General features: G+C 43.2%; 1 protein-coding gene across 2 annotated transcripts in view; it reads right to left on the reverse strand.

Annotated features, from left to right (window-relative positions):
- Positions 1–20,932, reverse strand: part of Arhgef28 (Rho guanine nucleotide exchange factor 28) — a 297,229-nt gene that overhangs the window by 223,715 nt on the left and 52,582 nt on the right. For both annotated transcript variants that reach the window (XM_029468326.1, XM_021180313.2), the window contains exon 2: positions 14,611–14,654. In XM_029468326.1, the coding sequence (XP_029324186.1) occupies positions 14,611–14,654 (44 nt within the window). The remainder of the gene's footprint in view (positions 1–14,610; positions 14,655–20,932) is intronic.

Here is a 20,932-nt window from a genome sequence, read left to right on the forward strand (position 1 = left end):
AAAAAAAAAAAAAGAAGAAGAAGAAAATAAATGGGGTCTCTCAAATACACACTCTGGTGAGAAGTTCAATGCTATTACCCACCCCACCCCACCCCCCACCCCCTGGGAAAGAGCTTGGCCATGCCTTTAGAGGGTAAGCATATATTTACACAACCCAGCAAATATGCTCCTGCAGATTTATGTCAAGGAGTTTCAAGTTATAACTGAGCTAAAGTTGATATAAAACTGACCATGGTAGCTTTGCGTGTGATAGCCTAAACCCAGAAGCAACCAAAGTCCTGCAGTGGCCACAAGATGATACAAACTTGCACACGTATTCCACAGACTACTACTTACCAAGAACGTAGAAGGGATATCTGCAGCACATTGGCTGCCTCTTGAGAGCATCACTCACGTTAGATGCAAAAGAAAAAAACTGGTCTCAAAAGGCCATATGTTGCATAATGTGGTAAGGGTGGTGGGGTCAGGGGCCAACATTTCAATTCCATGCTATATAAAATTCTCAAGCAGGGTGGGGTGCCTCACACCTTTAATCTCAGTCCTTGGGAAGCAGAGGCAGGCATATGTCTATCAGTCTGAGGCCAGTCTAAGACTCCTAGTGAGTTTCCAGACCAGCCATGGAGACCCTGTCACAAAATAAATTCTCTGAATGATAAAATTAAAGCCATGAGGATGAGATCAGTGAAGGCCAGCATTTGCAGATGATGGAAGAAAAGGCGGGAGATCCACCAATACGCCATAGTTTATCTATTCATTCGTGAAAGATACAGGTAACTGCCCATCATCAGAAAGTTTCCAAAACCCATTCCCACATTCCCATTCATTAACACAGGCAGGACCACATGTAATCTAGTGACTTCCTATTCATTGACACAGGATCACATGTAATCCAGTGGACTCCCATTCATTGACACAGGATCACATGTAATCCAGTGCCCTCCCTCCCATTCATTGACATAGGACTGCATGTAATCCAGGGGCTTCCCATTCATTGACACAAGACCACATGTAATCCAGTGGCCTCCCATTCATTGACATAGGACCGCATGTAATCCAGTGGTTATTTCCCACTTCCTCTCACTCCAACCTCCACTGGAAACACAGAGCCTCACTGGTCCACCTGCCAGGTCACTCTCAGCCATGAGCACTAGTTTTATCTGTCCCCACCCCCAAGGTTTCCCCTCCTCTCTAGGGAGGGGTTTTGACATGGTATCTTCTATAGTAGAGTGTGTTTAACCATTTTCCATCTATGTTCAGACACCTCTTACAATTCAATATAAAGACACATGGTGCTCTGGGTAGAAACCAACCTGTCTACAAGCCTGAACTCAAACACACAATTATATATGCATATAATATGCATATTATCATACACATTGACGACTGGGCTCTAGTCCACGACACTTTCCTGATACACAGTGATTCTAAGTGTAAGTCACTTCTCCCCAACACCTTGATTATCTAATGAAGACTGCAGACAAGGTCAGGAGCTGTGAAGTCACAAGTCAAGATAAAAGGAGACAACTTCTTACTATCAAATAAGGTTTTGAACTTCCCACCAAAAAGTCACTCAACTAGCATTAATGGGTACATCCTCGGATGAGTTTACTCCAATTCATGCAAAGCATTTTCAGTTACTTACCAAAATATGTATCATCCCTTCCATACACCACCTTATAGTGTGTAGAAGTGGTAAAAGTCAATGACTTCTCCTTGACTGACATGTTCCCTTAACAAATTTATGAATATTCAAGTATATGTAAATTAGTCAGTACTCTAATGATACAAGCATATTACATCATCTGATCAAAATCCCTGCTGAATACGAATTCTTCAGCAACCACCTCAGTGTATTCCCTGTGGGCTTTTTGTTATTTGTTCTCAGGAGAATATAAGGAGCCCCGCTTCTTCTCAATCCTAGAAAATTATTTTCCATAACAACAGATGGACTCGAAATGACAAATGACTGTGTCTGACACTCAGAAGGATTCTGTCTCAGTAGTGCCGATTTTCACAGCCCCTGCTGGCCATCACCTCTCCCTTGGCTCTGCACTTTACTTCCTACACCCAGGTCACCCACAGAGACTAAGTCCTCCACGGGCTGCTCCCACAATCCTTTCCCTTCCAATCCTACAGTGACATGGAAGTCTTTGGTGCCTTGGAGAGGACAACGTCAGTCTTTGACTGGTCTCCATGCGCAACTGGTCCTGGTCCCATCCCAGATCCCATCCCCCACAAAGTCAATCTTAAATGTCCTCCGACTCATTCTCCTCCTTGTCCCTCTCTTTCCCACTCCTTTTTCTTCTCTCTCCTCATCTCCTTCTTCTCTCTTTCCCTCTCATATTCCCTCTCTCTTTCCCATCCCTTCTCCCTCTTCTTCTCCCCCTACCCTTACCTCTGAAAAAGAAATTGTGGCTGCCAATTCTCCCCCCCCCCGCACCCCTGAAAAATAGCTCCACAAACAGCCACTCTCCTTTTTCTCTATACTTAAAAGAAATGAAGTTTGCAAAATTAAGTCAAGAATTCGAAGAACACGTGGAACATCACAGAATATGGTACAGGAAGAGTCAGGTACAAGTAGGCATAGGCAACCTGTTCCAGGTCACTTCACCCTGTGATAGCTGGAGGTGCAATGGCTTGTTTCAGCCTGTGATCCTTGGTCTGCCAGAGCCCCGTGGCCCAGTCAGTACACGCTCCATCCTTTGGCCACATTATTTCCTAATGTTCATTAGCTAACTGTACTCGTAGTGCTAAAGCCAGCCCTAGACAAGCTCCCCTGAGAAGCCCTGTCTGAAGGAAGCTTGGTGTGTATCTACCCAGCCCTGTATTAGTCACAGTGATCATGACTAACACTCTCAGCAATGGATTCCCTAATTATGAAGCCTCAAGGGCAGGACAGCCCATTTTTCCCTTTGTCTGTAATGCCAGAGACCCCACGGGACAGACACCACAGCAATGAAACCTTGAGGCTCCAGTCCTTAAGGTGCCTTCCAAACCCCGGAAGGGACCCTGAGCAATGTACCTACAGGTGGAAGCAACTTCCAGAATGCAATCAAAGCTGACCTGCACAAGCCTGAAGCAGCCCCAGCATGCCAGCAGAAGACAACCCGTGACGGTGGGAATAAGCTTACAATAACAATCTGATATTTGTTTGGAGTGTTTAGTGTGAGTTCCTGTAGTCTCCCCTCCCCCAGCCTGAAACCTGCTTGCTCAGGGGTGGAGCTTCCTGCTCATTCGTTCTGCCACGCCCACTGCTGGACCATGCCGCTTTGCTGTTTGGAGCCACACACACGTGCTCACCCTGCTACTGCACTCTGAGATTATTTGGCGGGAATCGGGTCCCCTCCCCCTTCCTTCATAACTGAGTGTCGGGACAAGTAAAATTGAGCTTTGATCAGAATGCCTGTCTTAGCTGCATTTCTTTCTCTCACCGCGTAGCCCCTCTTCTCTTCCAGGTTTTCCAAAATGCCTTTCCAGGCTAGAGCCGAGGCTGTGATCTGCTGACCGGACACAACAAGTTACGTCACAGAAAAAAATTAAAATTATTCTCTGAAGTGGTGGGGGCAGGGTAGAAGTCGACATTTCAACTGCAGTTAGTAACATTTGCCTCCTCTCCGCGTACTTCCCCGAGACACTCCTCTTCCTGCTGAGTGACCCTGGAATGTCTGAGGGCATGTCAATACCTAGACAAGAAGCGATCTGAATTAGGAATTTTTAACCTACGGAATTTGCCAACTTTTATAATTTCTAATTTCTCATTGTTTTATCTAGTTTTGTATTTATAAGTTTCTTCTCCTTTTCTGAAAGATAGCCCTTCAAGAGACACAAACTTAGGCCTCATCATCTGTCCCCACCTGTAATTCACCACCTGGCACACAAAGTCTATGCAGCCAATTAATGGAAACACCAATGTCATGGCTTAGCCACTCAGCATCATTGGTTACATGAGGTTCTAGGGAACAAGCTAATGAGAAAGCATTGTAAGACACCACACAATGCCCTAAACTGGCAAGGTAGTGGCTCAACTTTTTGCAGGGTTGTGGATCAAAATAGCTATGAATACTGGGAAATATTACTGAAGAATGCTAAGAGCTGTTGTGTTCATGTGGGGCTAGAGAGAGGGCTTAGTGGTTAGTGTCTCGGCTCCTCCAGAGAACCGGGCATTTGCTTCTTTGCATCCACATCAAACTGCAGCCCCAGGGGATCTGACACCCTCTTCTGAACTCTGCAGGTATCCGCATACATGTGACACACACACACACTCATGCATACACACACATGCCTGCACATGCATGTGTACACATAAGATGGGAATTATTTATTATCTTATGTATATGAGTACACTATAGCTGTCTTCAGTGACATGGGATGACAAGAAGGCATGGGATGGTTGTGAGCCACCATGTGGTTGCTGGGAATTGAACTCAGGACCTCTGGAAGAAGAACCAGAGCTCTTAAACACTGAGCTGTCTCTCCAGCCCCTTTAACCCCCCCCCCTTTTTTTCCAAGTGAATGTGACATGGCTCATGAAGATTGTTCCTTGAGTAGGAGGATTCTTTAAGAACCTGTTAGAGAAGGTGAGTTCCTCGTAAACTGCTACTTAACACCCTCTCTTTTGAATTCTAGTCCCCAACAAGGATCTGTCTACTTCACACAGTGCCCAGAAGTTTAGTAAAGTCTCAAACTCTAGGACATGTTTCTCCCAAAATGATTACAGCCCCTCCTGACTGACTCCCCCAAGTCTTGCTGTGTATCCAGGAATACAAAAGTAAATAAATCAATACAATGAGCGTCTGTTGTCCCAAACAGTGGTGGTCACAGATGTACTGGGGAAACCCAGAGAAAATGAGATAACCAAGAATCGCTAGAAAAGAGTGGTCTGGCTGACAGAGTGGGTGAGGATATTGTCATAAGATGAATTCAACCCCCAGAATGGAGCTAAGGGAGAAGGGACTGCAGCAAGATATCCTCTGAACTCATATGCTGTGGCACCAGCACACACAGACACACACACACACACACACACAAATAAATAAATAAATAAATAAATAAATAAATAAATAAATAAATATTGGAAAGACTGTAAAGTGTACCCCACTCCCAGGATAAGTTTCAGTCCCTTCACATGAGAGGCTTCTTATTGTGTTAACTGTGTGTTACTTACGTGCTGAACAATGAGCCAATAGTGGGAAATCTATGTACCAAATCATTTTAACTCCTGGTGTTTTGGATGATATCACATTTCATGGGTGAGACATGAAATGAAAAGAAGTAAGGGTAGACTCCTTCACAATGTAAAGCCTGGAGTATGTGCACAGGACTTCACTGAAGGCATGGCATTTTAGCTGAAGCCTGCATGGGATAAACTTAGTTACATAAACGCAGAGGAAGCAGAAGTCCAGAAGGAAGCAGCCACACAAAGGTCCTGGGATAGAACCAAACAGGGCATTTGAGAGAAACCGAGAAACCAGAGGATGGCTAGGACTTCTAGTGTGGGGGCTCTCTGCCATCCTAACTGGATAATCAAGAGCCACCTTGACTTTTCGGCAACTGTTGTGCAACTGGACCCTCCCCACAAGAGACACAGCCATCCCTCAAATGGCCTTACAGAAAGTCAGAGGGCAGTTTGCTTCCCTTAGAATCAACAAAAATTCACAGAAGACTGAAGTGCACGGAATACCACAAGATATTAGGATATGGTGAAGTGGGACAGAGGGACTTGGGTAAAGCCATGGAGATAAGAGGATGGAAACGGACTGAAGACAGCCTCGTGTAGGAGAGAGGGGACGTGTCTAATCAGAGCAGGAGAAGATATGGCAGCAACGGGACAGATGAACCCAGGGGAAGCCCGAAGACCTCGCAAAAATCAGATCAAAGCAAACAGAAGCCCTGCAGGGGCTGAAACAACAATCCAAAAGTGAATTGGGTTCATTGTCAAGGTCAGAAAGGGGCAGTCCCAATGCCCCGGGGTGCTATGGATGTGCCAACTGTAAGGACCAAGGAAGACTCAGAAAAATGTGGTTTTCATGTGACACTTGGGAAACTGTTGCTTGGCAACAAAAATCATGAAGCTAGAAAGGGGGCTACTTTACAGAGAAACTTGAAAACTGCTTTTTATAAAGAAACAGTCACCATCTGGGTTTTCAAGTGAAGGCTGGCTAACTGAGGGATAATGGCAAACAGACTCCTTGGAAAAAGAAGAGGCGGCCTGAGCAGAGGGCAGGGCAGGCCGGCCACACGTGGGTGTATTCAGGGAGGAGACATAATAGAAGAAGAAGGGTGAGCTGACCTAGAAGGAGAAGAGAGGACTCTGGAGAAAACCATGCAGCTAGAGCAGGAAGCACAGCTCACACACAGCTCTGGGATACTGACGTGGGAGAGGCAGGAAGTCAGGGACCCCAAATGGAGCACTTTCATCTTAAATCAGATTACACAAATCCTCTGAGGAGCCTGCACCCACACTTTCTGCATTACCCCAGAGCCCCAGCTATTCTTGACCCAGCACCGCCCACCTGGAACCTGTCACCTGCCGTTCCCTTCACAAAGCATTGACCGCAGTAATCTTTTGCGGCTCCTCCAATACCGGAAGTTCATGCCCTCTCCCAGGACCTTTGTCTTCCGGTTCCCCTATAGTGAACCCATGGGTTCACACTACTTAGTAGCACATCTGTGTGCACATGTCCTTACACACGCAGAGACACACACCGTTCTCCAACATAGCCACGCGGGGCTCTAAGCCCAGCCCTCTGCTGCTTTTCTGCATGTCACTAGCCGGAATTCTCACTTTCATCTCCCCATTCCTAAGTAAGCCAGAGCCCAGAGCCTCTTTTTCTTTTCTAGCTCTCTAATATTACAGCACATGGAGCTGAATGAAGACTTAATGGGGAGGGGGGAAAACACCTTAAAGAATGCATGACCTTTCTAAGATTGGCTTCAATACAAAAGGCTTAAAGCCAGACCGTACCAAGTTACCAAGATGAGCCAGCACTATGACAACTTCTCTAAACCATGCACACCCTGGGGTGGGGAAGGGTAAGCCTTCCAGAAGAGCTGGCTTTCCAGAACACCTAAACAAAACACTTTGATCAGATCACATCGCAGTTCTTCTACTAAGTTTCTCGCTGTTGAGACTTAAACCATCAGGCATAGAATGTCCCCTTAGATGGCAACTTATGTTTAAAAATCAAATTGCTAGGCCAGAAAGATGGTACATCGGGTACCAGCTGATGGTCTGAGTACAAATTGGGAAACCCACATGGTGGGAAGAGGTAGCCATATGAATGTGTGGCATATGCCCCACCCCCATACGTAATACATAAACGTGCACACGTATGGAAAAATGTTTAAATGTAATAAAGACTGAATTAATTACTTCAAATTATTTAAAATGCAGAGGTGAACATTACTCAGAATGGCGAGAGGATCACTCACATAGGGAAGCCGGGTGATGTAGACTTAAGAACACATGGTACTTAAAGACCTGAAAGCTCTTTAAAAATGGAAACTCCTCTTCAGGCACTGCAGGATGGACAAAATGGCTGCTGACCAGGCAAACGGAAATGGTCTTCTTTGCTCTGTGGCTACAATGTCATCACTTTGGAATTTGACTCTTCTGGAAAGCCACCAGGTGAAAAGAAAAGAGCTTTGAAAGAAACAAATTAAAAAGCAGCCCAAGAAGAGAGAGTGGGAAAGGCTCAATTTAAGCCAATTTTAAGCAGGAGTTCCTTGAAGCAGGCCAACTTAAGCAAGCCCAGCTTAAACAGCTCCGGCAGAGATGCCTAACAGCTGGCAACGGGTAGGAAGATGCTCAAGCCACTGTGTCTAAGTGAGGACACAGAAAGTATTCACACGTTCACTGAGAACTTGCACAAAGCGAATGTGTGGCCCAGAAGTTGACTCCCAGAGAAGCCCCTCCTGGTTCTACTCTAAGCCAGAAACAGCTGCACACGTTTGAGGAGACACCATAGCCACAACACTCTGATCCCCATGTACTTTTCCCAGCAGCCGGTGAGGACATGGAGAGGAGCGCCCAGAAGCATCACTGTGCTCAGAAGCCATGTGGACTTTGGAATTTGGATGGAGCTGAAGCTAACGGAGGGGTTCTCTTGGGTTTCTAAGTCAAGCCTTTTGCTAGAGTCTGCTGGTAGAGCTCCATTTATTTGTCTAGGCAAGACACACAGTTACCACTATCCTTGTGGACAAAAAGAAGAGAAAAGAGTGTGATACTTTAAGGACCAGGAAATGCCGTCACTTTCGTACTAGAAATTTCAAGGAAGACAGCAGGGTGAGAACAGCCCAATCAGCACCCTTGGGTGCCTGAGAAAATGAAGTTCTGGTGACAGCGATGACTGGGACAGTCGCTGTCATTTACCCACCACTAAGTACTACACAAATATATATTATGGAAAATACATATACAAATGTATACTTATATATAATATAATACACAAAATATTGTTATATGTTACATATTATAATTTTATGTTTATATACTATAAAATATAAGTATTATATATTTATATAATATATAATGTTTATGTTATGCATATTTGTATATAATATGTTTGTATAATGTTTTCTATTATATTAAATTATAAAATTAATTTAAATATATATTAAATTTATATTAAGTTATAAGTTGTATATTTATATATCATTGTTTATATTATATTATATTATATATTAGCACAGTTTGCAAATGCAGTCACAATTCCAAGACAGTAGAGTCGACATGAAACAAGTCACTCCATGTAGGGGGTTTTAACCTCATCAGCAAACTGAGGGTGACTGGTGCCCTTTCAAAGATTCCCAGATGATGTGGTCAAGCAAAGCCAGTCAGAAGTGCGGGTTATTAAGGGACATGAGAGGCCAGTCGTGGGGGATGCAGAACTACAGACAGAGAAAGGGCAGGCCTCAGGACAGGATTTCCTTCAGCAGGAACCAGAAGTTGGTGGGCCTCTGTGGGAGTCCGGAAAGAGATGTCTGCCTGGTGATGCCGGAACAAAGCCAGCAAGTCACATACTGGCTCCATAGGAAGCTTCTTTCAGCGCTAGGAAATGGCACCGGGACTCAAACAGTCCAACCAGACAGCCTGGGACCTGTCCTCAGACCTCTAACAGAAGGCTAAGACTAGAGAGTACACTCAGCCAGGTCCTGGCATAAGCTGGAAGATCCAGCTATTGGAAAGATCAAAGGAGGAGGAGTTAGCCCAGCTACCTCGGTACGGATCAGGTCTCTGAACACTAGGTTACAACTTCATTTAGGACATTCAGTGAGTCCAGAACACTCAGGGTCTCTCAGCAGGACAGAGACTTCAAATAAAATTAAAATACGAGCATAGCATGCAACAGGAATAGAAGATTAACTTAGATTTAACTGGCAATGAGCTACTGAGAGGATGCCACTGTCCAGCCACACCAGCTGTACAACATGCTGCCCTGAAGAGAAGTGGTCCTACCCTCCTAGGCTGACTCCAAGCTCATCAGTAGTACCACGTGTCAGACAGGGATCCAGCCAACGAGACTCCACAAGCAAAGACACAGGTGCACCTCTGCAGATGTTGTAAACATCTCTATGGCTTGGCCAGAATTAGAAGAAAGACAAGAATGAAATCTTTGTTCTTATAAACTTAAGGTAAAAATTTTAACACACTTCTTTGAAAAATGAGAATAAGCCGGGCAGTGGTGGCTCACGCCTTTAATCCCAGCACTTGGGAGGCAGAGGCAGGTGGATTTCTGAGTTCGAGGCCAGCCTGGTCTACAGAGTGAGTTCCAAGACAGCCAGGGCTACACAGAGAAACCCTGTCTCGAAAAACAAAAAACAAAAAACAAAAAGAAAAAGAAAAATGAGATTAAGACAATAAATCCTAATTTCATTATTATCACAACTATCAAGGCTAAAATTCTAGACATTAAGTGTATCTGAAAGTTGCTGAATGAAAGGTGAATAATGACTTCTCATTTAAAACTCACTTCCATGCCTACATAATTATTCACTATAGCAATAAAACAAGACTTATTTTCTCAGAATCTAGAAGTCAAGCAGTCTCTGGTCACCATATGTATTTTTTTCATACGTGCGTGGAATGTACCTACATCATATCCAGTCCCCATTTCCCTCTTTCCCTGCATTCTCCTCCTCCTGGTCTCCTACTGTAACAATGGAACTACCAAACAGCCCTCAGTGCCATATACTAGAAGACATATACCAGAAGATAAGTCAGCACACAGCAGGGACACCCACACACCATCTTCATTGTGGCAGTAAAGAAACAGTACCAGCCTAGGTTCCTATTAGCATAGATAAAAACAAAACAAACAAACAACAAACAGCAGTATCTGTTAAAAATCGAGCATTATCTAGCCATGAAGATGAACAATATTCTTTTTTTTTTCAGGATAGAACCGAAAGTCAATGCATTGAGTGAAATACACCCACACTCTGGGAAACAGATACTCATTTTTTCCCCTCTCCTGCGCTGAGATTATGTTTTAGAGTTAAAGAGCCATAAGCCAGAAAATAAACAGTGTAGATTGGGTGCCCTGCTTCTAATTTACACCGTTCCAGGCTTACACATCCCTGAGCCTCACCTCTACAGCTCTGCTAGCTTGAAGTACACCACAGTAACCACTGGAGAGGCAGAGGAGCATGAAGCCCAGACCGCCGTCCAGACTGAGAACAAAGAGCCTCGCTCTGCAGACTCGCTACTTGAGGGCCCTTCACCCACGGAAGCGGGAAGCCGGGCAGCTCGAAGCTGCTCCAAGGCTACCAATTGGATTTGCAATGCCTACATCCCAACAGTGCACACATCACCACTGTACACACCCTCCTGGCTGCCAATGCCTACACCCCAACAGTGCACACATCACCACTTGGAGACACCCTGGTTGCCCATCTGGCCATGCTGCCACTCCTCCAACCTGAACATGGTCTGTTTCTCTTCTCTCATAATATAGTCTCAATGGACCACCATGCTTTGCCATGTTTAAAAAATTGAGTGAGCCTGCAGCTAAGTTCACAAATATCCCATCATCCCTAAGACTAGGGCAAAACCACATCCCTAAAGATGAACAAACAGAAAGGCAGCATCCATAATTCCTCCTGAAATAGATTCCTAGTAGAATAAGAAAACAGTGTATACCCTTTCTTTGTACTTAAAGGAAAATACAATTACCTCAATAGGACTGTGGGCACAAGGTGATCAGCATAGCTTAAAAATGCTACATAGGAACTAAAATAATAGAAGCCAAAACTGCTGGCAAGCAGGAAGAAAAGAGAAACTAGACATAACACAAACATAATTAAGTTGAAAACACACATCCAGAATTCAGCTCCTATCTTCCCAAAACACCAAGCAATCCGGCCCCTGACACTGCTCTATAAAGAAAAGAGGAAAAAAATAATAGAAGATGCAACAGAAGAACACTTTAGACTAAAACTGAAAGTTTCCTTCATGGATCCAAACAAAATAATGGAGAATTTAAAAGTATATATTTATATTCACAGATAATCTGTACTTAGAAAGACATCTCTCTACCGTTTTTAGAGTTATCCATAGTGATACCAAAATAGAAACATGGGTGGGGGGGGGTGGACACTTTAACAGTAAGAATGTCACAAGAACTCACTCAAGTCAGGCCCAGCCAAGGAATCAGGAATTACCTGTAAAAACCACCTGAATGTGGAGCTCTTTTCTGAGCTGTGAATAGAGGTCAGGAGATCATTAATACCGATGTTTTGCCTTCTGGAATTATTAAATTATACAGATGATCTAATTTTCCTGAGGCAAGTCACATAAATTAATTTATTTAATTAAATAGTCTGTTGCAGTGACTAAAATTTAAAAATTTGTTTAAAAAACACTAATGCCTATTTCACAGGATATAAATATATATAATTGTTGTATAATTTTAGACAGCATCCTGGTCTGTTAGAAGTTTTCACAATTTGTGATGGGAGTATCTTAGTTAAAACACCTGAGGTTGTCAAGACTACATAAAAAGTATCAAAATTAAGAGATATGATGCCTCACAGTCAAATGGGCAAACAATACAGCACAGAAATCAGTGCTAAGAGGACTCGTGATAAAATCCAACGCAGGACAGACAGATCCCTGTAGGAGCACACATCAAACTGTCAACAGGGCTGAGAACTCCTGATGATATTAAACACAGGGCTTCCAATTTGATTGGCTTACTCTAGTTCTAATTTATACAATATTTGTACAAAATACAACATATATATATTATATATATTGAGGGTTTATTGACCAAAATACAGTGAACTAAGAGAAAAAGACATGAAAACATTCACCCCTTGATATCCAATGATTCCCTGGTTCCAGATGCCCAGATCCACAGATGCTCAGGGCTTTGTATAAAACAGCATAGCAGTTGAGCATTTGCATATAGTCCCAAACATCCTCCCAGATCCTTGCAATCACCTCTGGATTACGTGTAATACCTAATGTAACACAAACACTGTGGAAGTAGTGGCTATATTTTGCAAGGAAGAAAAAGCTCTGCATATATTCAAAACAGATACAGTTCTTCATTTAAACACTGAGGACAGCTGTATTTACACACATCAGGTGATAGGAGACCAGGGGAGAGCCACTCCCCCAAGATACAGGAATAAACTGTTGCACTGGTTCTGTGTCTGTGCCACATGCATTTTGCCCATTTGGTATGACTTGGTTTAAAGTGTTTTCCACTGTAATATATAATACTGGCTTCTTACTAGCTGAGGCCAACTGGCTTAGGTCAGTCTGCAATGATCTTGACTGACACAAAATATTAAGTAAGGAAGGCAGGACACAGCATAGACATGTAGTGTAGAGCTATGTTAAATATATGTAATGCATTTCATCTAATCCAGGATACCATGTTTAATATGCAATTTTTAGGCTCTGTTAGGCTTGCAGACAGGAGCCTAGGATAACTGTCCTCTGAGAGGCTCCACCCAGCAGCCAACTGAAACAGATGCAGAAACCCACAGCCAAACAGTAGATAGTGGTCAGGGACACTTATGGAGGAGTTGGAGGAAGAATTAAAGACCATAAATAGATGGCAATGTCAGGGGAAGACCAACAGAGTCAACTAACCTGGACCCCTGGGAGCTCTCAGAGTCTGAACCACCAAGCAAAGAACATACATGGGCTGAACCAAGGCCCTGGCACACATGTAGCAGACAGGCAGCTCAGTCTTCATGGCTGCCTTGTCTGCCCTCAGTGGAAGAGGATGCACCTGATCTGGCAGAGAATGGGGGTGGGGTGGGGGGGATACCCATGGGGGGCCCAACCCTCTCCGAGGAGAAGGGGAGGGGGACTGTGTGGGGGAGGGGCAGTGTTTCGGATGTAAACAAACATATTAAGTATATTAGCTCTTCTCCTACTCTGTCCTGCCCAGTATATCTGTGTTCAAACATCTACGGCAGGAGGATGCTAAGTATAAGATTCTGGGGCGGGGGGGGGGTGTTTTATAACATGATTCGTTTTGGGGATTTGTCTGTTTGGGGAGAAAGAGGAAGGGGGGTACAATCAACGCGGGACAGAGGGCGAAGCCAGGCATGCAGCGGCAATGAGGCTGGGAAATCTCTCACTTTAGTCTCAGGACCATTTTTTTTTAATCCTTAATTATAGCAAGGCCCAAAGGACATTTTATAACCTGCAAGTCACAATCTGGAGAGAAAACTGCAGACCCTAGAGTCTCAGAAGGTGGGTTTTTTTTTTTGTTATTCAGAAATCTTCTTATTCTGTCTTCTTTAGGAGAAGGCAGTTGTGTATGGAGCGGGTGCAGGGCTGTTTGGGCAGTGGAGAGGATGGGAAGGAGTGCAAGCTGAGGGGAGGGTAGCCTAGCTGGATAGTGAGCTGTGGGTGGTAGGTGAATATATTAATTTTTTATTAATTGGGATTTCTGACTTAATTTGTTCTGGCTTCTTAATACTCTGCTCTTAGCCTCAGTTTCACCCACACTTGCATGCGCATCCTCTGCCCAGGCCCATGTCCTAGGAAGGAGGGAGAGAGGAGGTGCTGAGCCATTTTGTGAGCGAGGAGATAACTGGTTCAGACTGCATGCAACTGCTCTCAGAAACAACCCTGAGGCACGTGGAAAACTGTGCCCCTGTGTGTATGCCATTTCCACCTTACCCTTATTCTCTAAACTCCTGTTTCATGTGCAAAGCCAATACCACCATCAGCAAGGCATCTCTCAAAAACAAAAAACAAACAAACAACAAAAAAAACAAACAAAAAACAACACATACCTCCAAAATTCACACACAGGAAATCACTTTTTAGTATTATTAGAAAATTACCACAAAATAAAATGCCCCAAAAATGACTCATAAAAGTAAACCAAATGAATTGGAAATTACATAGCTTTTCTTCATCATCATCATCATCATCACAAATAATAAAGCCTAGATTTCAGAAATAGAAGCTAGGCCATTTTAAAAAGCCACACAGAATTGCACGACTTAGGCAGCAATGCTCTGAGTGTTTTTAAGAGGCCCCCACTCCATAGTAAGTAAAACTTTCTCCCCCATGTCACTCACGAGGTCTCAAGTTAAAGAAGGGCCACTCGGACCTAACGCTCAGCCTTGGGGACTTACATAAAGAGGCACTTCACTGCAGCTCAACTCCATGGCTCCTGCATCTGTAATGGAAAGAACATGAGCGTTAGGGTTGGGAGCCTGTCACCAGCCCTCAGAGCTCTCGGTGGGCCCACAGTTCAGTGTCAGCATTAGGGAGGAAGGGGTAGAGTCCTTAAGAAAGCTCCAGAGATACAAAGAATGAAGCGGGGCTGGGGGTGAAGTTCGGTAGTGGCATGCTTGCCTACCCTACCATACCAAGGCCAGGAGTCCGTTCTCAACACCCGTTTTAAAAAGGAATATAGAAAAGGGACACCATCCTATATGAAACTATTCTCGCCCCAAAAAACAGGATGGGAGCCCTTCAAAAAATTAAACACACCATTCAGTACTTCAATCTCATACACACACACACACATACAATGTGTGTGTGTGTGTATGTGTGTGTGTGTGTATGTGTGTGTATCCCAAAGGAAAATGGACTCATTGGGCTTAGCAGTCCTATATACAAACAGCCAAAATGGGGAAGCAAACTTAACGCCTATCCACTGTCCTATCCATGACGGCCAACATGCAGCAGCCACGTACAATGGAGAATGTATTCAGCAGTGATACTCACCCACATGCTATAGCATGGATGAAACTGAAAGACGTTACACTAAGAAAACTAAGTGAATCACAGAAGAAGTTACTGTCACCATTCCACTCACATGAGGTACCTAAAGAGTTCAATTCATAGAGGCAGACACCAGAGCAGAGGAGACAAAGACTGGAATTACCGCTCGGGGAGATGCACAACTTTTATTTAGGAAGATAGACGCACAGTCCTGAGGATGGACAAGGTGATACTGCACAGTGCACTTGTGCTTAATGCAGCCAGATCAATCGCATGCTCAAAATGGTCCAAATGATCCATCTTATATATATTCTTACCACAACACAAAAGCATAATAAGTTACATACAGAGATAAAATAAAAAGGAGCTTGAAATAAATATTCAAATTACATATGCACGGTGACATATACAGGACATATATAGTCATACCTCTATTCTTTCAGGTTGGTTTCCATACATAATGAAATGCTACCCCTTCTGACACTCCACAAAAGCCACAGAGGCCAACATGAGCATTAGGAAAGCTGGATGAAACTCACCACTGTCTGGCAGGCTGCTAAGTCTACTTTCCCCAGATAACACAGAGGGTATGAGATCATTCCTGCCTCTCTGACACAGAGGTCAAAGATTCCAACCACAGGATCACAGTGGACAGGCAGCCGGCCAACACGCTGACTGACCTCTCCACCAGCTGCATGGACTTGCATCTGCTTGTGTGTATCTCTTTAAAAGCAGAGCACAGAGATGTCTATGAACAGACAGGTGGACAAATGAAATGTGGCATGTACATACAATGGAATGCCATTCTACCTGCAAAGGGAAGGGAAGGAACGCATGCCACAGCCTGAAGGAATCGCAGCAGCACATCCCCAGCGAAATGAGCCAGACACAAAGCACAATGCCCTGTGGCTCCAGTACCACAGGACAGCGAGCATCAAAGACCGCTTCTGAGAGCAGAGAAGGGAGTCTGTTTTGTTTAATGGACTTTAATAGATGCTGAGCTTCAGGCTTTGCACATTGAAAACTGATACACAATGGATAATGGTAATAGAGAATAATAACGTACTTAACACTCCAACCTGTGCACACCCATGCGCGCTTGCATACATACACACACACACACACACACACAATGGTTGCAATGGTAGACTCTATGTTTGATAGACAGTTATAACTGAGAATAAAAAGTCTCAAAATAGTACCCAGAAGCTGGTTTTCTGATTAAAAATCAAAGAGCCGCTGTCACTCATTGACCATCTGCTGTGGATCACAGCACCACCAAAGTGGGGGTGCTCTAGCAAGGCTCTAGGAAGGAGCTAGGAAGGCGGCCCTTTGCAATGGTGACGCTCAGTGCACAAATTTCCAGGGAATACACTTGGCAAGGAAGAATATGAAAAGTTCTATCTTTATTTATTCTATCTAAAGTCACCTAAATTAAGTGTCCTAATACTTTATACACATTCTAGCACAGAAACCTCTCAGGTCACAAGTCATGTTAGTCATCTTGAAAGACAGGTATCGTACTTGGGGGTAGGGGCAAGCCAAGGACCTGACAGCAGGGTGCTTCCCAATCCTTCTTCTCAATCCAGCATTCCCTGTGCAGGCTCCTGTGAACACACAGGAGTGCGCTCCTGCATAGTATTTATAGCGAAATTAACTTCCCAAGTTAAACCAATGGCTTCCAGGGTCAGGGAAAGGGACTTCCCATGAATGACAATGCTAACAAGAATATGACAGAATAGTCTTCATATGAATTCCTAACTGACCTTTGTCAGTTCCGATTATGAAATAATGCGCAACCCGAGAGCCCTGACAAATGGAGGGCCTCCGACCTCTGACCTCCAGACTATCCTGGAGGGTGGGGGCATTGGTTTTCCTAGACAAGGTTTCTCTGTGCAGCTCTGCTGTGCAGGAGCTTGCTCTGTAGACTAGGTTGGCTTTGAACTCTAAAGATTTGCCTAGCTCTGCCTTTCAAGAGCTGGGTTCAAAGACATGTGCCACCACTGCCTGGCCAAACTCTAAACTATCAAGAATTCAACTTTGAAAGCTAAATTTCTGTGCAGTAGCACTGACCCTGCCTCTCTTCCTGACTGCTGTGCACCAGGGCAGCAGCAGTTCTTGCCATGTTCACAGTTGGACCGTATGTAATCCCATATGGTGAAGGCGAAGCTAGATTTCTATTTAACATCAAAATAAATATATTATTGTAGCAATGCAGTGATTTAAATAGCAGATACAATAAATAAAAAAAAAAACAAACTGAAACACATTTCTTCATGAAGAAAACTATTTCAGACCCATATGTTAAATAAATAAAATGGGGTGAAAAAACCAAGGAACAGACTGAACAGGTTGAAGTTATGTATATACAACACACACACATATATATAATTTCTATGTTTGTCATATAAATTATGGCAACCCTGTTTGTCATTCCTGGTTCCCATAGTGATTATCTGTAAACACAAGGACCTCTGTGCTTCTCACAGAATACGTTTTTAATTATGTTTAAAATACATATATACCAAAAGAACCATAGAAGGTACATTCTGAAGTGGAAATTACTTCATATATATATATATATATATATATATATACATATATATATATATATATATAATTAACACACACATATATATATGGAAAAAAGGCCATAAATTTGAGAGCAAGGAGGGGTATATGGTAAAGTCTAGGAGAGAGGAAGAAGATGGGGGCAGTGATGTAATTTTAATCTCAAAAAGTAAAAGAAAAATTTTTTTTAAAAAATCAGCTTATATTTGCTAGAGGTTTTTTGTTTGGTTATTTGTTTCTAAACAGGGATCAAATTCAAGGGTTTGAGCATTGTATGCAAGCACTCTGACACTGAACTATAGTGTTGGTCTTTGGTGTTTTGAGACAAGAGTCTTAGTTATAAGCTCAGGCTGGCCCTGAATTAATACCCTTCACTCTGCCTAAGAGCTTTGAGTGCAGGCGTACAGCACAGCATCTGGCTGGATTTTGTCTGTTAATAAAATATAAGTGGCCCAAGGGAAATGGAAAGAGATAAGAGTAGGTTTGGTTATGATCAAAATATATTAAATACATATATGAAACTGTCAAAGAATACTGGAAGGCGTCCCTGCAACCATTAAGCCCAGCCGCGTGACCACCCACGAGAAGACATAAGGAGACAGTCCTGTTCAGCATGACTCAGTAGCTGGTGTTGACCAAACTTCGAGTGTCTGACCCCCAAATATTCTATTTTAGGCATATTTAAGCACTTCACAATTTGTTGAGAAGAAGTTTCCTGACGATAACTAATTCTGTGTACTCAGTAAAGCTTAAGACATGACTACATCAAAACTCTTTGCAAAGCATATGTGACATCTTCCATAAAGATGGGTTCTATAGATGGACTAAGAAAAACCAGCTCATGGTAAGGGTCCTGGGGAAGAAGGTCACCAGGATATTAACCACCTCTGCTCTCAGATTTCTGGGTGGAAAGCTGGTTATACACCTCTCCTTTGAAGAGGCAACCCTGTTTGTCATTCCTGGTTCCGATAGTGATTGTCTATGAACACAAGGACCTCTGTGCCTCTCACAGAATACATTTTTAAATATGTTCAAAATACATATATACCAAAAGAACCATAGAAGATACATTCTGAAGTTCAAATTACTTTCTTCAAGAAAGAAACGTTAAAAAAAAAATACAGTGGCTCTGACAAAGGGGTATGTTTGTTTGTTTTTTATTGCTTTGGTTGTGCGGAGGTAGACACACATGCAAACGTATGTGCACAACCACAGAGGACAGAGGGGGACTTCAGGTGTCCTTCTCTATCACTCTCTCAGCCTCATTAGTTTAAGAAAAAGACCGCACTTCTTAGAAGCTTGCCTTTTTGGCTAGATTGGCTGGTAGGCAGAAAACTCCTGGATCTGCCTGTTGCCAACTTCCAGTATCAGGACTAAAGGCCCAGGTAACCATGCCTAGCTGTTTATGTGGGTGCTAAGGATTCAAATCCAGGTTCTAGTGCTTGCATAGCTACTGTCCTTACCAAATGAGCCATTTTCACAGCCTCTGATAAAGCTTTAAAAGCACCACACATAAGACATTTGTGAACTATAACAAAGAACTTGAAGCCAAGGTCTACAGAACTTTAGCCAGTCAGAATGGCTCATTTCACAGAAGTATTTCAGTGTGGTCAGAACTTTACAACTTCTGTAATGAGACAAGAAGCAGTCATAAAAGCTTTTACTACACTAAGGGGCACAGGCTATATTGTGGCAGAAAGAGTTCTGTTTAAGGTTGTCAAACTTAAGAGTATACTACGTAATTCTTCTCTATAAATACAAGAGGATTCTAAGCTTTCTGGGATTTCTGAGATGGGAAATATCTGTTTGTGTTGGAGGTTTTGTTTTGGGGGGAAAAAAAAGAAAAATATTTTTCTTCTTTTTTTTCCAGAAAGAAATAGCACTTTAATAAGTGAACAAAGGAAATGTGGTTCCAGGCTGCTGACAGAGTCTGTCATGGGTAAAATGGTTTAAAAAGGATCATCTGGTCTACCTCCTCCTCCAGGTCCTATACCAGTAAATGGATGGAAGTAGGAAAAACCATGTTGAGCATGATGACCCAGACCCTTAAAGATAAACGTCCATGTCCTCTCTCATCAGAGGCTCCTAGCTCCAAATCTTCAGGTGTGAGTGCCTAGCCTAAAACAACTGCCAGAAACCAGGAGAGTCCAAAGAGACATTTCCCAAGGTAGGGATGTGGGGAATAGCAGGATACAAGCTATCCAATCAGGGAAATGGGAAAGCAGGTGGGGGGGGACTCTAATTAGGGAATATAAAAGAAGATAAATATAAAAGAAAAATAAAATAATAATAATAATGTCTGAAAAGCCATTAGAAATTATACTATTAGCTATTTGCCTTAAAAGGCCTATTATACACACAACTCTGTGTATTTATTTACATATAAAGTTTAAATAAAAATTTCTCACCTGGACAATGCTGCTTTCAAAAATCAAAGACCATTGACGGACCCACCTCCTCCCACACCACCATAGCTATTCAGTACTAATTCCTTATAGTGGCGTTGTTGAATATTGTTTAGAACAAACAGAAGACCTCGGCCATTATTTGTTTATTTGATGTCACCTGACTAACCTTTCTCTCCACCCACTCTGTGCAGTGGGAAGCCCCACAGCACACACCACACATGAAAAGCCCTCTTTTGAATTATCAGCCAGGGCTGTCTAAAAGCATCCCCAAAACATGCAGCCTATTGTTGCTGCCCTTGCTTCCCTCAGAGGGGAAGGTAGGTCCCTATTGCTGAAGACACCACATACTTTAGACACAGGGCTCAGAGGGCCTTGAGCAGGAACTGCCCTGAATGCCTCCCCTCTGAGGACTTTCATGACATCAGAGGGCACCACGTAAGCTCCAAAGGAGAGAAGTAGGACCAGCAGGTCTACCTAGTTATGACACCTATAAACTAGCATGACACAGTAAGCCTAAAGGTTATTGTGAAGTTCAGAATCTTGGAGGAGAGTCTACAGCCACCACCTTACTGAGCCAGCATAACCCCTAACTACAGTCCAAATATGTTTCCTAGTACACAAAGATAAGGGTAGCCCCTCAACACAGACTGAGTAGGTTGTATTTAGGAATAACACCACACACACACACACACACACACACATGCAACAGCAGTTAATAATAATAACAACAACAATGTCATGAATTTGA

Source organism: Mus caroli, chromosome 13 (genome assembly GCF_900094665.2).
Source record: "Mus caroli chromosome 13, CAROLI_EIJ_v1.1, whole genome shotgun sequence".
NCBI lineage: Eukaryota > Metazoa > Chordata > Mammalia > Rodentia > Muridae > Mus > Mus caroli.